This window comes from Eucyclogobius newberryi, unplaced genomic scaffold, assembly GCF_026437365.1.
Source record: "Eucyclogobius newberryi isolate DKJ021-1_F unplaced genomic scaffold, fEucNew1.0.hap1 SCAF_5, whole genome shotgun sequence".
NCBI lineage: Eukaryota > Metazoa > Chordata > Actinopteri > Gobiiformes > Gobiidae > Eucyclogobius > Eucyclogobius newberryi.
In genome coordinates this window covers 31,716,587-31,737,681 of record NW_027316167.1, presented here as the reverse complement: position 1 = coordinate 31,737,681, position 21,095 = coordinate 31,716,587, and the positions used below count along the sequence as shown (strand labels likewise).

Here is a 21,095-nt window from a genome sequence, read left to right as displayed (position 1 = left end):
AGACTGAATAAGAATATTGAAGGACTTATCAAAAATAATATAGAAACAAAAATATCAATGTTTGCAGAATGATCTCATTTGCCCAAAACCTCATTGTTTAATAAATCTTCTAGATATTTTGGAAAACGTTTCACTGCACTCTGGACTAAAGCTTCATTATAGTAAATGTAAAATGCTTAGGATTGGTAGTTTAAAAGGAACAACATGTACTATGAACTGTAATTACCGATTGAGTGGACGGAGGGACCAGTAAATGTACTTGGTGTTGTTGTCTCAGAGAACCTTGAAGATCTATGTTTAGTAAATGATATTGATACATTTAGAAGGATTGACAAGATTTTTCAGTTATGGAAAGGAAAATCATTGACTCTTTATGAAAAAAGTGACTATTGTAAACTCTATAATTATTCCTCAGTTTATATACTTGTTTATGTCACTACCATCTCCATCGCAACATTTTTTTAAAGCCTTTGAACAGAAGATTTTTGATTTTATTTGGGATGGCAAGCCAGAAAAGATCAAAAGAGGGGTTTTGTACAGTGATTATAATTATGGAGGCTTAAAACTGCTCAATGGCTTTATATTTGTCTTTAAAGGCATCATTTATTCCTAAAGCTAATTTCAACACAGAGTGATATTTGTTGGAAAAAAGCCACATTCTTCCATTTTACATATGTGGACAAATGAATGAGAAATGCCTCATGAGCCATTCATGGTGGTGCTTCCAATTTCATAACCAGAAAAAAGAAATGACATTCTGCAACAGATTATTTGGTTGAATTCCAATATTGTAATAGAAGGAATGCCTTTCCTTTTGTAAACATGCTTGATATATTATATATTATTTTTGTAAACGATCTTCTAAATGAGAATGGGAAGGTTATGGAATATAATGAATTTAAAGGTCTGTATGGTGATGTCTGTTCATGTTACTCATAATCAAATAATCACAGCGCTGGGAAGAAAATGGAAGCACATAATTAATTATGGGACAAATAAACTTCTAGTTTGTAAACCATCAATTAAATCATCAAATTGGTTAAAAGGAATTAAAATAAACAAATATATATATACCACTTTTACTTAACATATAAACAAATAAAGATCATCCCATACAATACTTTCAGAAAGTGGGAGGACATATTCGACTGCCCCTTACCATGGGAACCGATTTTCAAACTCATTTATGAGACCACTGTCGAGGTCCAAAGTAGATTCTTTCAAATCAAAATGAAACACGGAAAATGTTAAAATTATGGAAAATATCAGAGGTCGATGAATGTCGTTTGTGTTGTTTGGAAATGGAGCTCACGGCACATGTGTTCTGGCACTGCCATATTGTGCCTTTATTTTGGATGCAAGTTGAGAAAATGTGTTTTGAGATTGGTTTTGTCCTCAATTTAGATTTTGCATCTACTCTGCTGGGAGATTTTAAACATTGTAAAGACTTGGATAATTTAATCATCTCATTGGGTAAACAGTTTGTTTATAAGGCTAAAAATAAGATAAGATAAGATAAGATAATCCTTTATTGTCCCACATGGGGAAATTCCATTGATGCAACGCAGGTAGACACAGAGGTAGATACAGAAGAAAAGAACAAATAACTTAGATTCTCACTTAATATTAATGGCTTATAAAAATATATCAGTAGATGTTTAACTTTAGAAGCGTTTATGGTTGAAACGGAGTGATTCAAAAAAATAAAAAATCTGCTATGCAATAAGTAAAAGGGTAGCAATATATAAATACACATATAAATAATTATGACAATAATCAAAATAGAAATTTTATAATAATCATCAATACCATAAACTAAATGAAAATAAAATATAAACAATTGTGATGGACAAAATACGGTTAAAAAAAAAATATAACAATGGATAATACTGTATAGAAAATATATTAATAATACATTTTTAAACATTTTTAAAGTAATTAATTAAAAATAATAATAATAATAATAATAAAACATAAATATAGCCGCAAGCGGCAATGATCGGCCCTCGCCACGCCGCCGCCACACCGCCGCCACGCCGCAAGAGGAGGGGGCGCTAACGCGCCCCAATTGTCCTTTTATCACGCCTACTGCTGAATCTGTGACGCTGTCACATGTTCTCCCCTTTGTTTTACCATCAAAAAGCAATTTTATTTTGAATTCTTGGCAAAATGTGCGGCTTTGCCGCACAGACACCGTGACTCTTTGAATGAAAATGTGGATAACTTTTGATGGTCCTGAAGATGAGTCTCACCAAATTTCAGGTTAATAGGGCTGACGCCCTGGGAGGAGTTTGTGAAAGTCTAAAGTGTAAACATGTTCTGGCCCCATTGGAATAACATGGGAGGTTTCGGTCATCGTTACGGCAACGCCATAACAATTATGACATGGGTCTCATTGACTTTTTTGATGGGGATGCTAAAATTGAGTTGTGTGTCAAATTTCATATAATTTCGCAAAACTAAACATTTAACCTCCATATAAAATCTGTAGGGGGCGCTGTGGCGCCAAATGAATTTATTTCACTTCAAGTAGGTTTAGGGCAAAGAGTTTAACAACTGATTCTAATTTGACGCAATTCGGACTTTATCTGCGCAAACGGCAGAAATTTTAAATATGGGAGATTTCTGAAATTTTAGTTACAGTTTGCGGCTTCGCCGCACAGAGACCGTGAGAGGTATCAATGTAATTTGGATAACTTTTGATGTCCCACTCCTCAGTAGCATTTTCACCAAATTTCAGCTTTTTAGGGCCAACGCCCTGGGAGGAGTTCGCAAAAGTACGACGTTTGGAAAGACTCCGAAGTCATGTTTAGCCATTTTTGAAGCAATATGGCCGACATTTGGTTCGGGGGACGGCGTTGCCGTAATAATATTTTTTACTTCTCTTGTCACCATCTACCTCTGCGCCAAATTTCATGATTCTACGATCAGATTTTTTTTGGGTCATTTCCCATCTCTCAATGCATTTTTGGTACATTTGGTGGCGCTGACGCGCCAATTTTTTTTATTTTAGAAAAGGGAAATAGCCAGAATGTAGAGAGGCACGATTTTTAGAGGTGTGCAAATTTTTGTGACTTTTCGTCAATGTTCACTGGGTGAAAAATAGGGGGGTTGGTCCCGAGAAGAAGAAGAAAGAAAGAAAGAAAGAAAGAAAGAATAATATTCCGATGCGAAAACAATGTTTCCCATTTTTCAAATATCATAAACTATACATTTTCGGAAAGCGCTCGCGCTTTCCTACCTCATGGTGTGGGTCCCTGGTCACTGACGGGTACTTTCGATAATTTTGAGTGGGCTCCGCCCACTTTGTGTTTTTGGCCCTCTATACAGTAATAATGTTCAATTTTTGCATTACATGCTTATATGCACGGAACATGCAAGAGATGGGGAACGTATTCGTGAGCTACTTAGCGCAAATGAGTGCTTTATATGGGGATGACGACCGCTTCGCGGTCGTCATCCCAATGTAAAGTGCTCGTTTAGTGCGAACTTTTGCACGGGCTTCGCCCGTTTACAACGGTAATGTTCCATTTTCCTACAACTAATTAGTATGCACGGGGCGTGCATGAGTGGAGGAGTGCGTTAGTGAGTGTTTGGAAGTGGGCGAGCGCTTCGCGCTCGATTTCGTGCGCACTACGTGCGCACTTTCGCAGCCGTGCTTCGCACGGCCTTACGAGATTAATAGGCCTCTCGCCAGCTTGTGGCGCTCGGGCCTAATAACACATGTTATCATGAATAAATAAAATCATTTTAGAAAGAAATATATGGCCTATTATTTATTTTTTTAGGTACAATGTATCATTGTTGGGGGTGCACGGTGGCAAAGGCGGTTAGCGCTCTTGCCTCCCAAGAAGGAGATCATGGGTTCGATTCCCTCTGCATGTTCTCCGTGTTACCGTGGGTTCTCTCCGGGTTCTCCAGCTTCCTCCCACCGTCCAAAGACATGCATGTGTTAGGTAAAAATTGGTAACTCTAAATTGGCCCTAGTGAATGAATGTGAGAGTGAACTGTCTGTAATGTCTATGTCTCTGTGTTGGCCCTGCGACAAGTTGGCCACTGTCCAGGGTGTAAGGCAAGGCAAGGCAAGTTTATTTGTAGAGCACATTTCATACACAAGGCAATTCAAAGTGCTTCACAGCAGGAAAAATGCATTCAAATCACAAAGAAATTACAGAAACAGAAATACAATAAAATTAATTAAATTCCAACTGATTTTCTAAACTAATAAAATCACAAACAAAAGAGAAGAGTGCAAAGAAAAAATCCTTTCAGTCATATGCGCAGCTAAACAAAACTGTTTTTAGCTTAGATTTGAACATTGTCAGAGTAGAAGCCTGTCTCACATCTTCAGGAAGACTGTTCCAGATTTTAGCTGCATAAAACTGAAACGCAGATTCCCCATGTTTAGTCCTGACTCTGGGCACCAGCAGGAGGCCGGTCCCTGAGGTCCTCAGAGTCCGAGATGGTTCATATGGCACTAACATATCCAAGATGTACTTTGGTGCTAGGCCATGGAGAGACTTGTACACAAGCAGAGCTGCTTTAAAGTCTATTCTCTGAGCCACAGGGAGCCAGTGCAGAGACCTGAGAACAGGACTAATGTGATCATACTTCCTGGTTCTAGTCAGGACCCGAGCAGCAGCGTTCTGGATGTACTGCAGCTGTTTTACAGCTCGTTTGGAGAGGCCAGTGAGCAGGCCGTTACAGTAGTCTAATCTACTGGAGACAAACGCATGGATAAGTCTCTCTAAATCTGGTTTTGACACTATATTTTTGATTTTGGCAATGTTTTTTAGATGGTAAAAAGCTGCTGATGTTATTGATTTGACGTGGCTATTAAAGTTCAAGTCTGAGTCCATTATTACCCCCAGATTTCTAATTTTGTTTGTAGGTTTTAGAGCGAGACTCTGGAGGTGACCGCTAACACTTTCTCTTTGTTTCTGTGGGCCAAAAACGATTATTTCAGTCTTGTCTGAGTTCAGCTGGAGAAAGTTGTTTTGCATCCACAAACTGATCTGTTGGATGCAGTGACAGAGTGAATCTACTGGTCCATAGTCACCTGCCGATAGTGAAACATAGATCTGAGTGTCGTCTGCATAATTGTGATAGGACACATTTTCACTGCGTATCAACTGACCTAACGGCAGCATGTAGAGGTTGAACAGAAGGGGACCCAGGACTGACCCTTGGGGCACTCCACAGGTCAGGGTCATGTGGTCTGAGACACAGCTACCAATTTCAACAAAGTACTTCCTGTCTTCCAGATAGGACCTTAACCAGTTTAGGGCAGTGCCAGTGATGCCCACCCAGTCCTCTAGTCTCTGTAAGAGGATCCCATGATCGACAGTGTCAAAAGCAGCACTCAGATCTAACAGAATTAAGACTGAGGCTTTGCCCGTGTCAGTGTTCAGGCGGATGTCATTTGTCACCTTGACAAGAGCAGTCTCAGTGCTGTGATGAGGTCTAAAACCTGACTGAAAAACATCAAATGAGTTGTTTATTAAGAGGAAATCTGTGAGCTGTTGGTAAACAACCTTTTCAAGGACTTTGCCCAAAAATGGCAGATTAGAGATGGGCCGGTAATGACTCAGTACTGCGGCATCAAGACTGCTCTTCTTTAGGAGAGGCTTTATGACCGCAGTTTTCAAAGACATTGGGAATGTTCCAGATTGAAGCGACATGTTAACTATGTGAGTGAATGGTGCTAACAAACTGTTCAGCACAGACTTTAGAAATCTGGTGGGTAACACATCAAGGCAGCATGTAGATGAACTCAGACTGGTGATGATCTCATGGACAGTTTTGTCAGTTACTGGTGCAAAGTGAGTTAGCTCTAAGTGTCTTGGTGGTTTTAGGGTAATTTTTTGCATTGTGGGATTTATAGCATTTTTAATGCCCTGAACTTTGTCATTAAAGAATAATGCAAACTCATTACACTTGGATGTGGAAATGAGTTCTAACGGCAGCTGAGCTGGAGGGTTTGTTAATCTGTTTACTGTGGCAAACAGGACACGCGAGTTGTTACTGCAGCTTCCAATTATTTCAGAAAAATACCTTTCCCTAGTTCTACATAAGATTAGGTTGTACATGTTCAGCTTTTCTTTGTAAATCTCTTTTTGAACCTGGAGCTTTGACTTGCGCCATTTCCGTTCGGCCCTGCGGCACTCCCTTTTCTGTGCCCTGACCGAATCATCATTTCTACACGGCGCCTTCTGCTTATTTTTAACCATTTTAGCCTTTATGGGGGCGATGGTGTCCAGAACATTCAAAACACTAGATGTAACAGAGTTCAACAAATCATTTACATTAGAACATGAGACATTTTCAAAGTTTATCATTTCCATAAACAGTGCACCTGTGCCATCACTTATGTGTCTCCTCTGAACAACTGCAGGACCAACCGGAGGTTGGGGAGAAACAGACAGGTCAAAGAAGACACAGAAATGATCAGACAGAGCAACATCGATCACATTAACATTTGAAATATTTACCCCCTTTGTAATTATGAGATCTAGAGTGTGTCCTTTGCTGTGGGTGGGGCCTCTCACATGCTGAGTAAGACTGAAGGTTTCAAGGACAGCATCAAGCTCTTTAGTGTTTTTGTCACAAACATTATCAACATGCACGTTGAAATCACCTGTAATGACCAAACCATCAAAGTCTGTGCATATGACTGAAAGCATCTCAGTAAAATCATCAATAAAACTTTGGCAGTGCTGGGGAGGCTTGTATAAAACAATGAAGAGAATGGATGGAGACCGTTTTAGCTCCATTTTAAAGGATACATACTCAAATGATGAAAACACCCCAAAAGACAACCTGCGGGTAATTATTTCATCTCTAAAGACAGCACAGACTCCACCCCCTTTTTTTTCTTCTCGTGTTTCAGATTCAAACTTAAAGTTGGGTGGAGCAGATTCTATCAGAACTACATTTCCTGTGTTTTTGTCAAGCCATGTTTCAGTTAAAAACATAAAATCAAGATTATAAGAAGAAATAAAATTATTAATTAAGAGAGATTTGTTACATAAGGATCTGACATTTAGCACAGCAAGTTTCAGACTAGTTTCAGTGGGACTGGGCTTTATCTTTTCACAGGGAATATGAATCACATTTCTCAGATTGGGCCTGACTCGCATTTTGTTTTTCCATCTGTGTGATGATGTGACTACAGAAATAGCACTAGGGGGGGCTCTTTTTACATAGGGCCCCGGGTTGGTTTGATTTTTAATGTGACAATAAGTCCCGGCAACGCTGAGACCCAGTGCATCCTAGCTATGGGAGATACCAGGTCGAGGTTGGATGGGTGGTGGGGCTTTTGTAGCCAAGGAGAGTTTGGGACCAGGTGAGAGGCGAGGGGGGATGGGTGGTGGGGCTTTTGTTGGTGTAGTCGGCATAGCCCTTGCTATATTGGGCGTGAGTGGAGCCATCTTAATGCCTGATTTGATCAAACTTTCAAAATGGCTGGGAAGGCCCATGGGTGAGAGTGGAGATGAGAAGGAGAATGATGAATCTTTAGTGGGAGTAGATGTTGCAGGGGGAACCCAGGGCTGGTGTGAAGGCAGGGGCGATGACAGGGATGTTGTTGGGCTTGTCACAGATGGGTCCAAGGCCTTTGAAGATTGTTCCTTTGCTGGAGGCGGTGGAGGTGAATGTGGAGCAGCTGGAGCTGAATCCTTTGCTGGTGGTGGTGGAGCAGCTGCTGATGAATCCTTTGGTGGAGGCTGAGGTTGTGGTGCTTTTGATGTTGAAACATTGGCTCGGTCTCTGGCTGAGGGAGCAGGAATTCTTCTCTCATTCCTCTCTTCTCTAACTATCTGCTCAGGACCCTGTCCAGGCCCAGTCCAATGCCTCAGAGCGTGGAGCAGGTTCTCTGTCAGCACCCTCACTCCACCTCTGCATAGATGGGGGCCATTTCTCTTAAACAGGTCCTCTCGTTTCCAGAATAGATAGAAGTTCTCAATGTAGTGTAGTCCTCTCGGGGGACACTCTTTGGACAGCCATGTGTTCAGCTGAAGAAGCCGGCTAAACTTGTTTATCCTCCTGTCGATGTTTGGAAGAGGTCCACTTATGAAAGTTTTGATTTCCATTTTATCAAGCACGTCGGATAACTTCAAGAAGTCTTTTTTCAAAACTTCAGTCTATTCCCGCCGCATGTCCACTGCACCCACGTGCACAATCAGCTGTTTAGCTCCTCCATGCTTAGCCATAATATTTGGAAGGAGTGATGTTATCTCAGAAACAGTGGCGCTTGGAAAAGAATGTGTGTTTATCTTTTCATGCGTCATGTGACTTATCGCGCCGTCCCCAACTAAAACAATCTTGATCCCCGCCTAAGGCCCGAAGTCACTGGGATAGGCTCCAGTCACCCGCGACCCCAAAAGGGAACAAGCGGTAGAAAATGGATGGATGGATGGATGGTATCATTGTTATTTACTTTTTTAGTTTTGTTTTTTTAGTTTTGTTTTTTTAGTTTATTGTTTTAGTTTGTTGTTGTTGTTGTCTTTTTGTGTGTAAATATGTGGTGAAGGTGGAATATTTTAGTTACATTTTAGTTTAGTTACACAGGGGCTGAAAAGGGAATCACACACATTAAACATAAAAAAAAAACATATTAATAACATTTCCACAGTTTGGCATCAGGAGCAATACTTTTTTTAAATACCTGCAAATCAACAGTCATCATCAGTTATGGAAAAAATAAACGCCAGACCAACAAATTTAGAACTCCCGCCTGCAATATCTGACTTGATTAATATCTCTTCTCCAAAGAAACCTCTCTCAAAAATACACAAAATCATTTCAAAGTCATCTCAGACCATAAGCCATCTCAGACCATAAGCCATCTCAGACCATAAGTCACCCACAATAAAATTTGTAAAAATATCTATCTTATGTCCAAAAATGCCAACTTACAATGGATACAATACAAAACACTTCACAAGCGTTTTTTTTTTGTTCTTATTGTCCTACGATTGTTACTATATTGTATTTGTAAATACATACAAAATATATATGTTTTCCTACTCAGCTGCAGTGTCTTGCCTTAAAATGTATCTAAACGCTTGACAGAATTGTAGTTTGGTCTGTAACACTGTCCTCGTTCTTGTGAAATCAATATAATCCTTTTATCTCAAAACGTTTGAAATAGACTTTTGTTTGTTCAAGGGAGTTCACAGCCACTTAAAACTCTTCAGTTTATCATTTAATAGTATTACTTAACATCTCTTTTTTTCTGTTCATAGCAGATCTACAAAGTCCAGCAACAGAATGGGGTTCACCTGTGACCAGTGTGGAAAGTCATGGCCCAATGCTTCCAGACTCAAAACACACTACAGAACTCACACTGGAGAAAAGCCCTACAAGTGTGACCAGTGTGAGAAGGAGTGTTCTACGTCAGGAAACTTAGTATCACACATGAGAATCCACACTGGAGAGAAACCATTTGAATGTGATCAGTGTGGGAATGCTTTCGCTATATCAAGCCATTTCAGATCTCACATGAGAATCCACACAAGACAAAGGCCCTACAAGTGTGACCAGTGTGAGAAGGAATTTAGAACATTTGGGGGTCTCTCCATCCACAACCGAACCCACACAGGAGAAAACCCATACAGATGTGACCAGTGTGAGAAGACATTTTCACAATTAAGCAACTTAATATCACACATGAGAATCCACACTGGAAATAAACCATTCAAATGTGAATACTGCAGTAAAACTTATAGACATGCATATTCCCTCAAGGAGCACCGTCGGATCCACACCGGAGAGAGATATGTCTGTGAAGTGTGTTGGAAGACTTTTACATCCAGGTTGAATCATCAGAGTCATATTAGACTTTGCCACGATAAAGAGAAAAGCTGCAGTTCTGACCAGTCCAGTTCTGACCAGTCCATTTCTGACCAGTCCAGTTCTGACCAGTCCAGTTCTGACCAGTCCGTTTCTGACCAGTCCAGTTCTGACCAGTCCAGTTCTGACCAGTCCAGTTCTGACCAGTCCGTTTCTGACCAGTCCAGTTCTGACCAGTCCAGTTCTGCTCATCTGAAGGTGCGTCGTCTTGAACAAACTAAAGGAGACGGAGCTGCTGAGTCTGGATCAAGTGAACCCAAAGTCAGACTCAAAAAGCTGGAGATCAGGCTTCAGAGAATCCAGACTGAGAAGAAAATACCAATGTAGTTCAACAAACTGGGCGTTTGTTAATGTTAGAGTTATGTTTTTATTTTATTGTATTTACAAATGTTTAGAAAAGATAGTCAGTTAGTTCTATTTTCTATGTTTTACACAGGTTATGTTGTTCTCTTCTGAAACATACCTAAAGTTATGTTATTTGTATCCATCATGTATGAGTTTGGTTGTCTTCATATGACATCACAATATTCTAAACTGTTCAGTCTTTAACTTTGAGGTAAATCAGAATTGTTTTTCTTTTAACTCTTAAAATGTAGATGTTTGGTCCTTTTATATATTTACTCTGTAATTACTATACCTTTCCAAAATAAACACAATGGCACACAATTCTGTGTTTTTCTGTCAGAAGTAACAGTTTTCTTTAAAAATGTGTGTTTTAGGATATGTTGTAATTGTTGGCCTTTTGTTGTGTTTCATGCCTTTGCAATATATTACCATAAACAATTGAATTTGACATTTTCTGAGCCAGTGTGACACATAAAAGATCCTAATGAAATTTGATTTGTTTGATTTAAATTGAACAGACAACATAACCTCAAATTAATATAGTTAAAATATAGAATACAGTTGTAATAAAGCAACATAGTCATAGTAGAAAAAGCTTCAGTTGTAGTCATCTGGACTCAGTTAGAAAAAATAGACATTTCGACTCTCATCCAAGAGTCATTGTCAATAAAAGAGGGTGAGTTTCTGTTGAAACAAACAACTCTTTCCTCTTCAGGAAGGCTCCGCCCAATGAGCGGGTCTTACCACAGAACAGTATTAATATCGGAGTTCTCGATCTAAATTCTTTTATTGACAATGACTCTTGGATGAGAGTCGAAACGTCTATTTTTTCTAACTGAGTCCAGATGACTACAACTGAAGCTTTTTCTACTATGGAACACGCCTGGACGAATGAGGGACTACACCGACAACATAATCATGTTTAACATTTTTAATTCACGTTTTAGATGCTGAAGTTCACAAACTCTATGTGACATAATATTAAGAACAATTTGATCATTTCTAAAGTGTCCTAGTGACACACGAGAGTCCACACTGGAAAGAAGCTTTACAGATTATTGTGTGATAGTTTTACTGTTATTTTATAACAAACGTAATTATTACAAATTATCAATTTAATTTAATTTATAACCAATTGTCTAATGGTGCTTTTTAAATAAATCTAAATGTTTTATTGCGCTATTAAAGGTTGATGAGAATATAAATGTTTGTTCTGATCAGAACATGGCACACTTAACTCTGACTTTCATCTGCATGAAAAAATGCTGCAATGTGATTGGCTGATACGCCCATCAGCAAAAACCTTTACGTTCCTCTCGCTCTTTTTTCTTATGAAGTCAAAGTAAAACACTCCTCAGACAATCTCTCCTCAAACTGTTCTCTCCTCAGACTGTTCTCTCTCTCCTCAGACTGTTCTCTCTCTCCTCAAACTGTTCTCTCCTCAGACTGTTCTCTCTCTCCTCAGACTGTTCTCTCTCTCCTCAAACTGTTCTCTCCTCAGACTGTTCTCTCTCTCCTCAGACTGTTCTCTCTCTCCTCAAACTGTTCTCTCCTCAGACTGTTCTCTCTCTCCTCAGACTGTCCTCTCTCTCCTCAGACTGTTCTCTCTCTCCTCAGACTGTTCTCTCTCTCCTCAGACTGTTCTCTCTCTCCTCAGACTGGTTTCTCTCTCCTCAGACTTGTTCCTTGTTCCTCCTGAACCTCCTGGGGGCGCTCTTCTCCGTCGTTGGGCTGGTCTTGTACTCTCTGGACCTGGCTCATGCGCCTGTTGCCTGGATATGTGACCGGACCGTGGACAGTGACCCCTGCAGGAGCGTGGACAGTGACCCCTGCAGGAGGGTGGACAGTGACCCCTGCAGGAGCGTGGACAGTGACCCCTGCAGGAGCGTGGACAGTGACCCCTGCAGGAGCGTGGAGCAGGAGCGTGGACAGTGACCCCTGCAGGAGCGTGGACAGTGACCCCTGCAGGAGCGTGGAGCAGGAGCGTGGACAGTGACCCCTGCAGGAGGGTGGCTGAAATCGCACAGGTCAGTCTCAACGTCCCCTGCTAGTTTTGTGCATCATTATATTTTGCAGACACATCCAGTACAAACTCAAGATGTGATTTATGTGACAGACGTGCTGACACTTCATCAAACACGAACTACAATCACATTTGTCATTCTTTCTAGTCCTCACAGGATGTTGTATTTCACAGATGTTGTACAATATAGACATCTTAAGTAATATACGATCTTGATGTGATAAAAGTCATTTTCACCAAGGTTAAACTGTACAGTGAGTTCATTGTTTCTGACACAGGGAAAAAGGCCTTTGCTTATTTTACTTCCCATAAATGTAACACCTTTCAAACAAACTGGAACCACTGGAGCTATTTCCTTTAAATAATCTGCTGATTGTCATTTCGAGTGGTAATGTCATGTTTGTATTGTTTTATATGTGTTTAATATGTTAATATGTGCTTCTGTTTTATATGAACAGCCGCTCATGAACAAAAAGAGAGTCTGGTGCTCTCATTTGATTTATTTAACTATTTTTTTTTGCATAACATGATTCAAAACTGAAATATAATCTTTTATTGTATTTTTGAGACGTTATTGGCACAGATTCACTGCCACTTCTCTGTCACTCGGCCCCAAAGGCAGCTACAGTTGCATTTTCTGTCTCTTTCACGTACAGAGCGTGAGCGCATGATGCAGTGTAATCATGTCAACGTGCTTGACTGTGAGCGGACAATACAAGAGCGGAGAGTTTAATATGTTTTTAGACGATGAGGGTCCACTAGAGTCTCTTCTGTTAAAGGTAAACTCTGATTTAAGTTAAGTTTGGGTTCGTTGTCCCTGGTTACCTGTAGATGTAGGCTTTCTTCATCACAGCCTCCATCCTGTCGTTGAACTCGCTGAAAACCATGTACTAAAAGACACAAATGAGCCGATGAGACTCTAAAACAGGTCGTTCAGTCACACGAGAAGCGCCGTTCGGGTTCTGACCTTGAGCAGTCGAGGGAAACGCAGCAGAGAGTTGACTCCGGTGAAGTAATACAATACCTCCATTGGAAACAAACTTATTACATCCATCTGAAAAGCAAAGACAAACAAAACAGTCAAGACTTTGAGCAGAGATTTAAGCAGCTTCTACTTCGATGCAAAGTTAGAGCTGTCATTTACAAAACATTTACTAGTCAAATACTGGTGTAAAAGTTTGAAAATAGAAGTAAAATATACAATAAATATATGTGAGAATTTGGATGCATACAAGGCAACAACTGTTATTCAATCAACTAGTAAAAGTCAATGTAATCCCTCATTCATCCAGTAGGGGTGCACGGCAGGATAGGTTTCCAAAGGTTTCTAATCACAGTGCAGTTTTTGTGATAAAACCAGAAAGTGGCTTATGTTTGAGAACACTTATAGCACAAAAAAACATTTTGAATTAAAGGCACAGTATGTGACTTTTTAGCCAAAAAAATTGGATGGTTTATTGCAATAAAAAAGTATAAAAACCTGCGTAAAAACCTTGCATTTCCACAAACTTGACTCGTACTTGGACTGAATGAGCCTCCTGCTACTTGTTTCCATGGAAATGTTGTTCCTTTATCTATAATATTCCACAGTATGGCATTAAGCATATATATCTCCTTGAAAAATGGCTTTAACTCTCCATTTCCAGTGCACTGAGGGTGACTTTCCACCTTCAGAAAGTGACATACTGGGCCTTTAAATTCATTGGTGATGGTTTAAATGACCACGTTGTGCGCATTACAAATTTAATTAAAGTTAGAGTCATTTAAAAACCTCTTTACATAAAATCCTGTGCCACTTTTACCTTGAACCGCTCCGTGGTCATGTAGTGTTCCCTCATGTCCTTCTTGTCACACTGCGAACACAAACAGACATAAAGTGTGTATTTAAACGGTTTGACGTCACACTTCGCGCACTCTGACGTCACGCACCACGATGTCGCCGGCCCGGACAAACTGCAGTCGCGGCTGGAACACCAGGATGTCCAGGATGTAGATGAAGTCGCAGGAGTAGTCCGCGAGCAGCCACAGGTGGATGTTTTCGGGCGTCTGGTACGGGAAAGCCCAGCGCACCGGGATCAGCCACACGTTCCAGTTCCACGCCGCCACCACCAGGAACAGCCAGAAGACGTAGATCAGGTCTGAGGACAGGGAAGATGTGTCTCCAACAGCCTTAAAGAGCGTGTGTCTGCTCCAAAACACTACTAACTTTTTAACATTGTTGAAAACTTTTTTATTAAGCTGTGAAAATGATCTATTTTTACATGACATTTCAATATAATATAATACATCTTTTCATCTGTTTTTTTACTAAGTTTTGACAAGAAAAATAATGCAAAAAAGGGTTGGTTAAGACAATATTGGAAAAAGAATATTTTTAAAGATGAAACATTATTTTAAAATTTCAAATGCAGTAGTCACACTAAAAAAAACACAAATTAACTAATTATTTGGTTATCTTTTTGGCCATGTAAATTAATTAAAATGTCACACACAAAGTGGAACATTTTAACCATTTTTAAATTCAATTTGACTTGATATTGTTTTCTTTTTAATTTATGTAGGTTATGCTATCTATTAAGAGATACAAACTACATTATTATTACGTTCATAGTTGTAAATGAATAGTTGAAACATACATTTTAAACTTTATTTGCAATAATGAATAACTTAACTTAGATGCTCTTGATATCATTTTACCTTCTCCGGTCTCTACGAGTCAAATATTAACGGTGTCTTAATCAAAAAAGTGTGATAAAGATGTGTTTTTGATGAGCACGTTAACGCACCAGTGAAAGGGTCGATGCTGGAGGGGAAACGGTACTCGAGTACAGCCCGGAGCCAGTCGGGCATCGGCGGAGGTTTGGGGATGGGCACTTTGATCGGCTGCCCCCAAAGCTCAATCTCAAACTCCATCCATTTGTCCTCCTCCTCCTCCTCGTCTTCACCAGCAGGGGGCGTGTCGTTCTTCTCCTCACCAGCTGGAGGCGGGGGCGGGGGCGGAGGGGGCGGGGCTTTGGCAGGAGCTGAATGAGGTAAAAAACACCTTATACCATATACATTGATGACCATTAGAATAATTATTTCTATTCATTATGAAAGTAATAGTTATTTTTGCATTTAAACTGATAACTTTGTCTTAAAGCATATGTGACGTGCACGGATTTCTGATGTAATATCATTGTGTTGAAAATAAATAAAGAATAAGTCTTTTGCTGCTTTTACACAGAGTTAAGTCTTTTGCAGCTTTAACACAGAGTTAAGTCTTTTGCAGCTTTAACACAGAGTTAAGTCTTTTGCAGCTTTTACACAGAGTTAAGTCTTTTGCAGCTTTAACACAGAGTTAAGTCTTTTGCAGCTTTTACACAGAGTTAAGTCTTTTGCAGCTTTAACACAGAGTTAAGTCTTTTGCAGCTTTAACACAGAGTTAAGTCTTTTGCAGCTTTTACACAGAGTTAAGTCTTTTGCAGCTTTAACACAGAGTTAAGTCTTTTGCAGCTTTAACACAGAGTTAAGTCTTTTGCAGCTTTTACACAGAGTTAAGTCTTTTGCAGCTTTAACACAGAGTTAAGTCTTTTGCAGCTTTAACACAGAGTTAAGTCTTTTGCAGCTTTAACACAGAGTTAAGTCTTTTGCAGCTTTAACACAGAGTTAAGTCTTTTGCAGCTTTAACACAGAGTTAAGTCTTTTGCAGCTTTAACACAGAGTAAAGTCTTTCACTCACAGCCTTGAGGACTTTCCTCCTCAGACTCATCAGGATCCACCAGTTTTTCCTTCTTTGTCTCAGTTCGATCCTTGAAAAGTCGCACCAGTTCATTCAGACGCTCCTGGACCACCACACTCCCGATGCTGGCGGCAGAGGCAGGGCGCCCCCTGCAGGACACACCACACACTGAGGGCATTCTATCTGAGCTTTTTAATGTTGAGAATTGTTCTCCTTTTAAATGTATAAATATGGCCTTAAATAATAAGTGATTTGTGTGATCTTACTCTTCATCTGCACTGAGCAGGTCGCCTTGACCACCCCAGGGCTTCAGCTGCTCCTCCTCCTCTTCAGACATCGGCGGTTCCCCTGTCAGACTGAGGAAAGGAACAATTATTTAATCATAATAAATGAAGAAAAATGATAGCCCTAGTTTAAGTCGTACACATTGTGATTACCTTAGTCCGACCGCTCTGGGAACAGTCAAGGTGCAAGTCTCCTCTTCTGGAATCACGATTTCAGGAATGTTCAAAGTTCTTTTTTGGCCCGAGTCCAGATCCACGTGGTCCACCTTAAGCGCCGGGGTCTTCATGAGACCACCTGAGACAGAGGCGGGCAGAGTGTCTACATTAGAGCCTATCGTGCAGGTCCTTTTGAAGATATGTTAGATATAAATGTCACTTGTAAAAACGCTACTTAAAGAACTGTTTAAAATGAAAATGGATGTAAACTTTCAAATACGAGTTTATGGTCATATTTTTGCACTTTTGTGATTCATTTTACAGACACTTCACATTTGCCTGATAATTAAACCTGAACTAACACATTTAAAGACACGTTTTAACACATTTCTGTAAGATTTACATAATATCTTTATCTGAAAAATAAAAAACAAATACAAATAAAAGTGAATATTTCCACAATGATTTCACATTTCCAGCGTTCAAAAGCACAGCACAAGCTCTTACACTTAGTCACTAGAACTACTACTGAAGATCACCTGAGCGTTGTTGAGCAGTCTCTTGATGGAAGCAATGCATGATGGGAGCAGTGCGGGTCAGCGTTCAGGGTGTGTTTTTGGAAAAGGAGAGGAAGCTGTGCGTAATGTGTGAGTCAAAGGGGTTTTTTGCAATTCGATTTGTTTGAAAAGTATGTTTCTGTTCAGCGTGCACATTGTAAACGACTGCAATATGAACTAATACAAGAATCAAAAGCCTTTCAGAACGTGTTTGTAAAGGTCTAAACTACAGCGACAACTGGATTTTTCTGCTAAACCAAAGTATATTTTGTTTGATTGAAATTATATTACCTAAATAATTGCAAATTTTGATCATTTGGCCAACTCAAATTTCGATTGTGCAGTCCCAGTATTATTGTGAGAACAAACTTCAATTTAATTAAGGATTATTCACAATTACTGCAAAGGAAATGCTGAATAAAAATGTTACTCTTCCTCTATTTTGTGACCGGCTTTACCAAATGAACTTTCTGAAAGACTAAATTAAATCAAGGCGAGATGCTGCAGGTGAACGCTGCTATCAATTTGAAACTTCTTGTGTCGTTTACTGACATAAATGTAAGAAGAAGAAAAAAATTACACATTTTTTAATCATGTCAAGTTTTCTAATAGAAATCATTTTAATTGCACATATTTGGGAAAGTTAAATCTAAAAAATGGACAGAGCCAAGCTTAAATGTCTTGCTTGTTTGTTTATGAATTTCTTATTTGTTTTTTGAATAAACGATCTGACTGAAAATTTGCCTAAAAATCTCAATTTTGCCTCATTTTTAAAACTTAAAACGATAATAAATCAGGCTTGAAAATAAGTATCAACAAATCCTTCAGTACGATCTTTCAAGATCTTGTTAAGTTCAAGTTTGTAAAGTTTGGTGCTGCTTTAAGGGCTATTTTTTACATTTCTGTGAGGGGAAAAAAGCATTTAGAGAAAACAGCCTTTGAAGTTACAATGTCCCAGAGAAATCAATGATTGAAGTGGATTCAATGAAAGAGGTAAAGACTGTATAGTTTAGTAGTTCCACATGAAAGCTTAAAAGTGTAGATAGCAAACTCACAAAAATTACAAAAAAATTACCGGTAGACAGTTTTCTCTGCAGTACCTCGCCTTAAAGTGACAAAAACAGTCAGATAAAAAGTACTTTTAGATAAAAATATTTGACTATAGATTAGAATTTGCTTCTAAAATTTTCACTTTTTGTTTTTACCATTATATTGGGACCTGATAATCTTAACATCCCTTTATAAAATGAACAAAAATAGAACAAAATTGTAAAGCGACTGACTTTAAGACTAACGCACCAATAATCTAATCATTATTCAAGTATTATATGGGGGATTGTTGTAGTCCATTTTTTTGGCACTTTTACAATATTAAACCCTGAAATTCAACATAATCTAAAACTGTATAAATAAATATCTGAAATCCGAGTTGATTTTAAGGCTATTTCTGTGTCGTTTGGGCAGATGTTTGCGACGGTTCGTTTGTCTCGTTTGCGTCGCTCTCTTGACTTCGCCCGGCCGTCTGAAAGTGTGTGTTAAGGCCTTTGATTTTGCTCAGGAGGCTCATGCAGTACTGTTGCGCCTGCTTGGGTAGTTCTGCCATTTCCTGGGCGAGCAGGGCGAGCTCTGGGGGCAGGGTGGGCAGGGTGGGCCGGGACAGCGTCGGGGGGGTCAGGTAGTTGTCGTGCATTAGCTTCTTGCAGCTTTCCAAGTATTCAGCGGCCAAAGGGAAACGGAGCATGAAAGTCTGGAAGGGCGAGCAGATAGCGGGGGCTGGGGAGAAAAGCACAGGCAGACAGATCATAATAATAATCATATAACAAAGACAGGCCTGTCGCATAATTCTGTGCAATTTAACATGTTTGCTTTTTTCAAGAAACAAAAAAAGGCCAGAGAAAAAATCACCAAAAAACACGCACAAAATCCAAAATAAATGTCAAAGTTGGTCTATGTTGGTCAAATCTGTTCAATTTCAAGTCAAAGTGCCTCTTGGACAACTCCATGAGCTAAAATGTAGTTAAGATAAATATAGCATAGTTTATTGCATGTCCTCCCTTCTCTCTCATCCCCATTTCATACTCTCTTTTCCTGTCTAATAAAGCCTGCGGGCAAAAAAAAAAGAACAAAAAAAAGATAAATATATTTCAAATTGTATCCTGGAGCACATATGTGCCGGTGCGCCGGAAATGCCGGACCATGTCGGCCTCGGTGAAACTGAGGAAAACAGTGTTTTAGTTTTTTCCCCCAAATTTGTGATTTTCGTTTTTTTGCATTAACCAAGAAGCAAAACTATGAACCTAAAATATTATTTTAGGTTCATAGTTTTACTTCCTGGTTGTGATTGATGACACTAGGAAATTACCTAGCAACCATCAGGCTAAAACTCATCTAATGTCATCATTTTTAGAGGGTCCAAAAAGGTGTTTCTTTCATTTAAATTTTGCACAATCTCACCTGGTGTGATGTCACTTGTTGTTTTTTTCTACAGATTTTTCCACTCATTCTCCACAAACAGTGAGTTAATTGGTGAAAAAACTATTATTTATATTTACAGCCGGTTTAAATTCACAAAATAAAGTCAAAACTAGAACATCATAAAAACATGTCAGACATGTTAAGTCCAAACGTGATAACTTGAATCTCTTACTTCCACATGCTGTTTCCTCTGTTGTCGCTGTTGGAGCCTGAGAAAGAAAAACAAAAAATGTTCATAAATACAGTAAACACTCCTCCCATTGGTCAGCCTCAGTGGAATTGCTAATGCGTGTGATGACTGATGACTTTAGTTAGAAGATACTACGTTTACATGAATCATAGTCAAATCAAAATAGTGACGTTGGCCTCGCCCGGTTTATTGTAAAGAAAATAGAAAATAATAGTGGGATTACTTTACACCACTGACAATCTACAGCAGGAGAATCCCCGTGAACCTGTTGATAAATGTAAAGTAGTTTTAAATGAGCGATAAAAACACTCAAATGTTCTCGTACTATAGAAAATAATAAATAAAATAATAAAAAAAACATTCCCACAAGTGCAAATAAAAAGTACATACGATAAATACTGAGGTCCAAAAAGTAAGCTAAAATACATCTGTAAATGTCATAGTTGAGGTTCAACTATTGCACAAAATATGAATGAATCTCAAAATTACAATACACTCTGGACTAAATGGTGCCTAATTTCACTTTTTTTTCTTTTGAAACATTGGATGTCTTGTTTTCTTTAATTTGATTAATCATAGACAACATACTTGATACTAGAGATATCACAATTATTAGGTCAATCGATAAGCGTGATTAATCAGGTCACAATATAATCCTAAAAACCAAAAAATTATAATTGTGACAATTTTTGAAACAAAATTAAGTATCTTTAGTTCAATCTAGCGTCCAAAAAACACTAACATTTTATATTGTGACATTCGTACTTGATACTAAATTTGCAAATCTCCAAAACAACAATTTCATTATTATTATTTTTCCCCTCCATGTATATTTTCCTCCTCCAGTTACATCTATCATGTCTAAACACGGCCTCGCCTGGTCTGTGTCGGTGGGCGGAGCTTCTGTGACTTGCGGCTCAGGCTGTTGTGTGATCGGTTCAGACTCTCGCCGCTCTGTGATTGGCTCCCGCTGCTGCGCTCCGTCTTGCGCCTCCGCAGCTCCGTTTCCAGCAGTGACCGGCTCCGAGGAGGGAGTGGCTTCCTTCGGGGCGGGGTCCTCTCCGTCAGCGTCGGCGGCAGGACAAACGTCAACGAGAGATCTGCAGAAGAAGGGAATAAATGGCTTTTTGAACCGTGAGGAGGCTTCACTCTGATATTGAACCGTGATGGGACAGCTTTTCGGATTCATCAAGCACAGGTCAAATCAGTCTCATTAATATCTAAAAAAAAGATATCTTTAAAGGACACACATTATGCATTATTTGTGTCGTTATTTGCCTTTAAACATGCTCACGAGTACCTCTGCTTTGTTATAAAGTACTGTATGTATTGAAAAGAACACATGACTTTCTAGTCAGGCGTTCCCTCTTCAGGATTTGATGTTAGCACTCCATCTACTGGCAGCAGAGGGAATTAACACAGGCCGACATGGCAGAAACGCTCAGAACAAGTCAAGTGAGGATTTGTGAAGTTGAAATAAAAGCACAGGAGA

General features: G+C 39.3%; 1 protein-coding gene across 1 annotated transcript in view; it reads right to left on the bottom strand.

Annotated features, from left to right (window-relative positions):
- The window catches only part of cngb1a (cyclic nucleotide gated channel subunit beta 1a), a 59,322-nt gene that overhangs the window by 20,113 nt on the left and 18,114 nt on the right, over positions 1-21,095 (bottom strand). The window contains exons 19-27 of the mRNA XM_072464638.1: positions 20,454-20,703; positions 16,379-16,578; positions 16,208-16,297; positions 15,942-16,090; positions 15,007-15,243; positions 14,150-14,358; positions 14,023-14,073; positions 13,188-13,274; positions 13,046-13,110 (exon numbers count right to left, since the gene is read on the bottom strand). Coding sequence (XP_072320739.1) covers positions 13,046-13,110; positions 13,188-13,274; positions 14,023-14,073; positions 14,150-14,358; positions 15,007-15,243; positions 15,942-16,090; positions 16,208-16,297; positions 16,379-16,578; positions 20,454-20,703 — 1,338 coding nt within the window. The remainder of the gene's footprint in view (positions 1-13,045; positions 13,111-13,187; positions 13,275-14,022; positions 14,074-14,149; positions 14,359-15,006; positions 15,244-15,941; positions 16,091-16,207; positions 16,298-16,378; positions 16,579-20,453; positions 20,704-21,095) is intronic.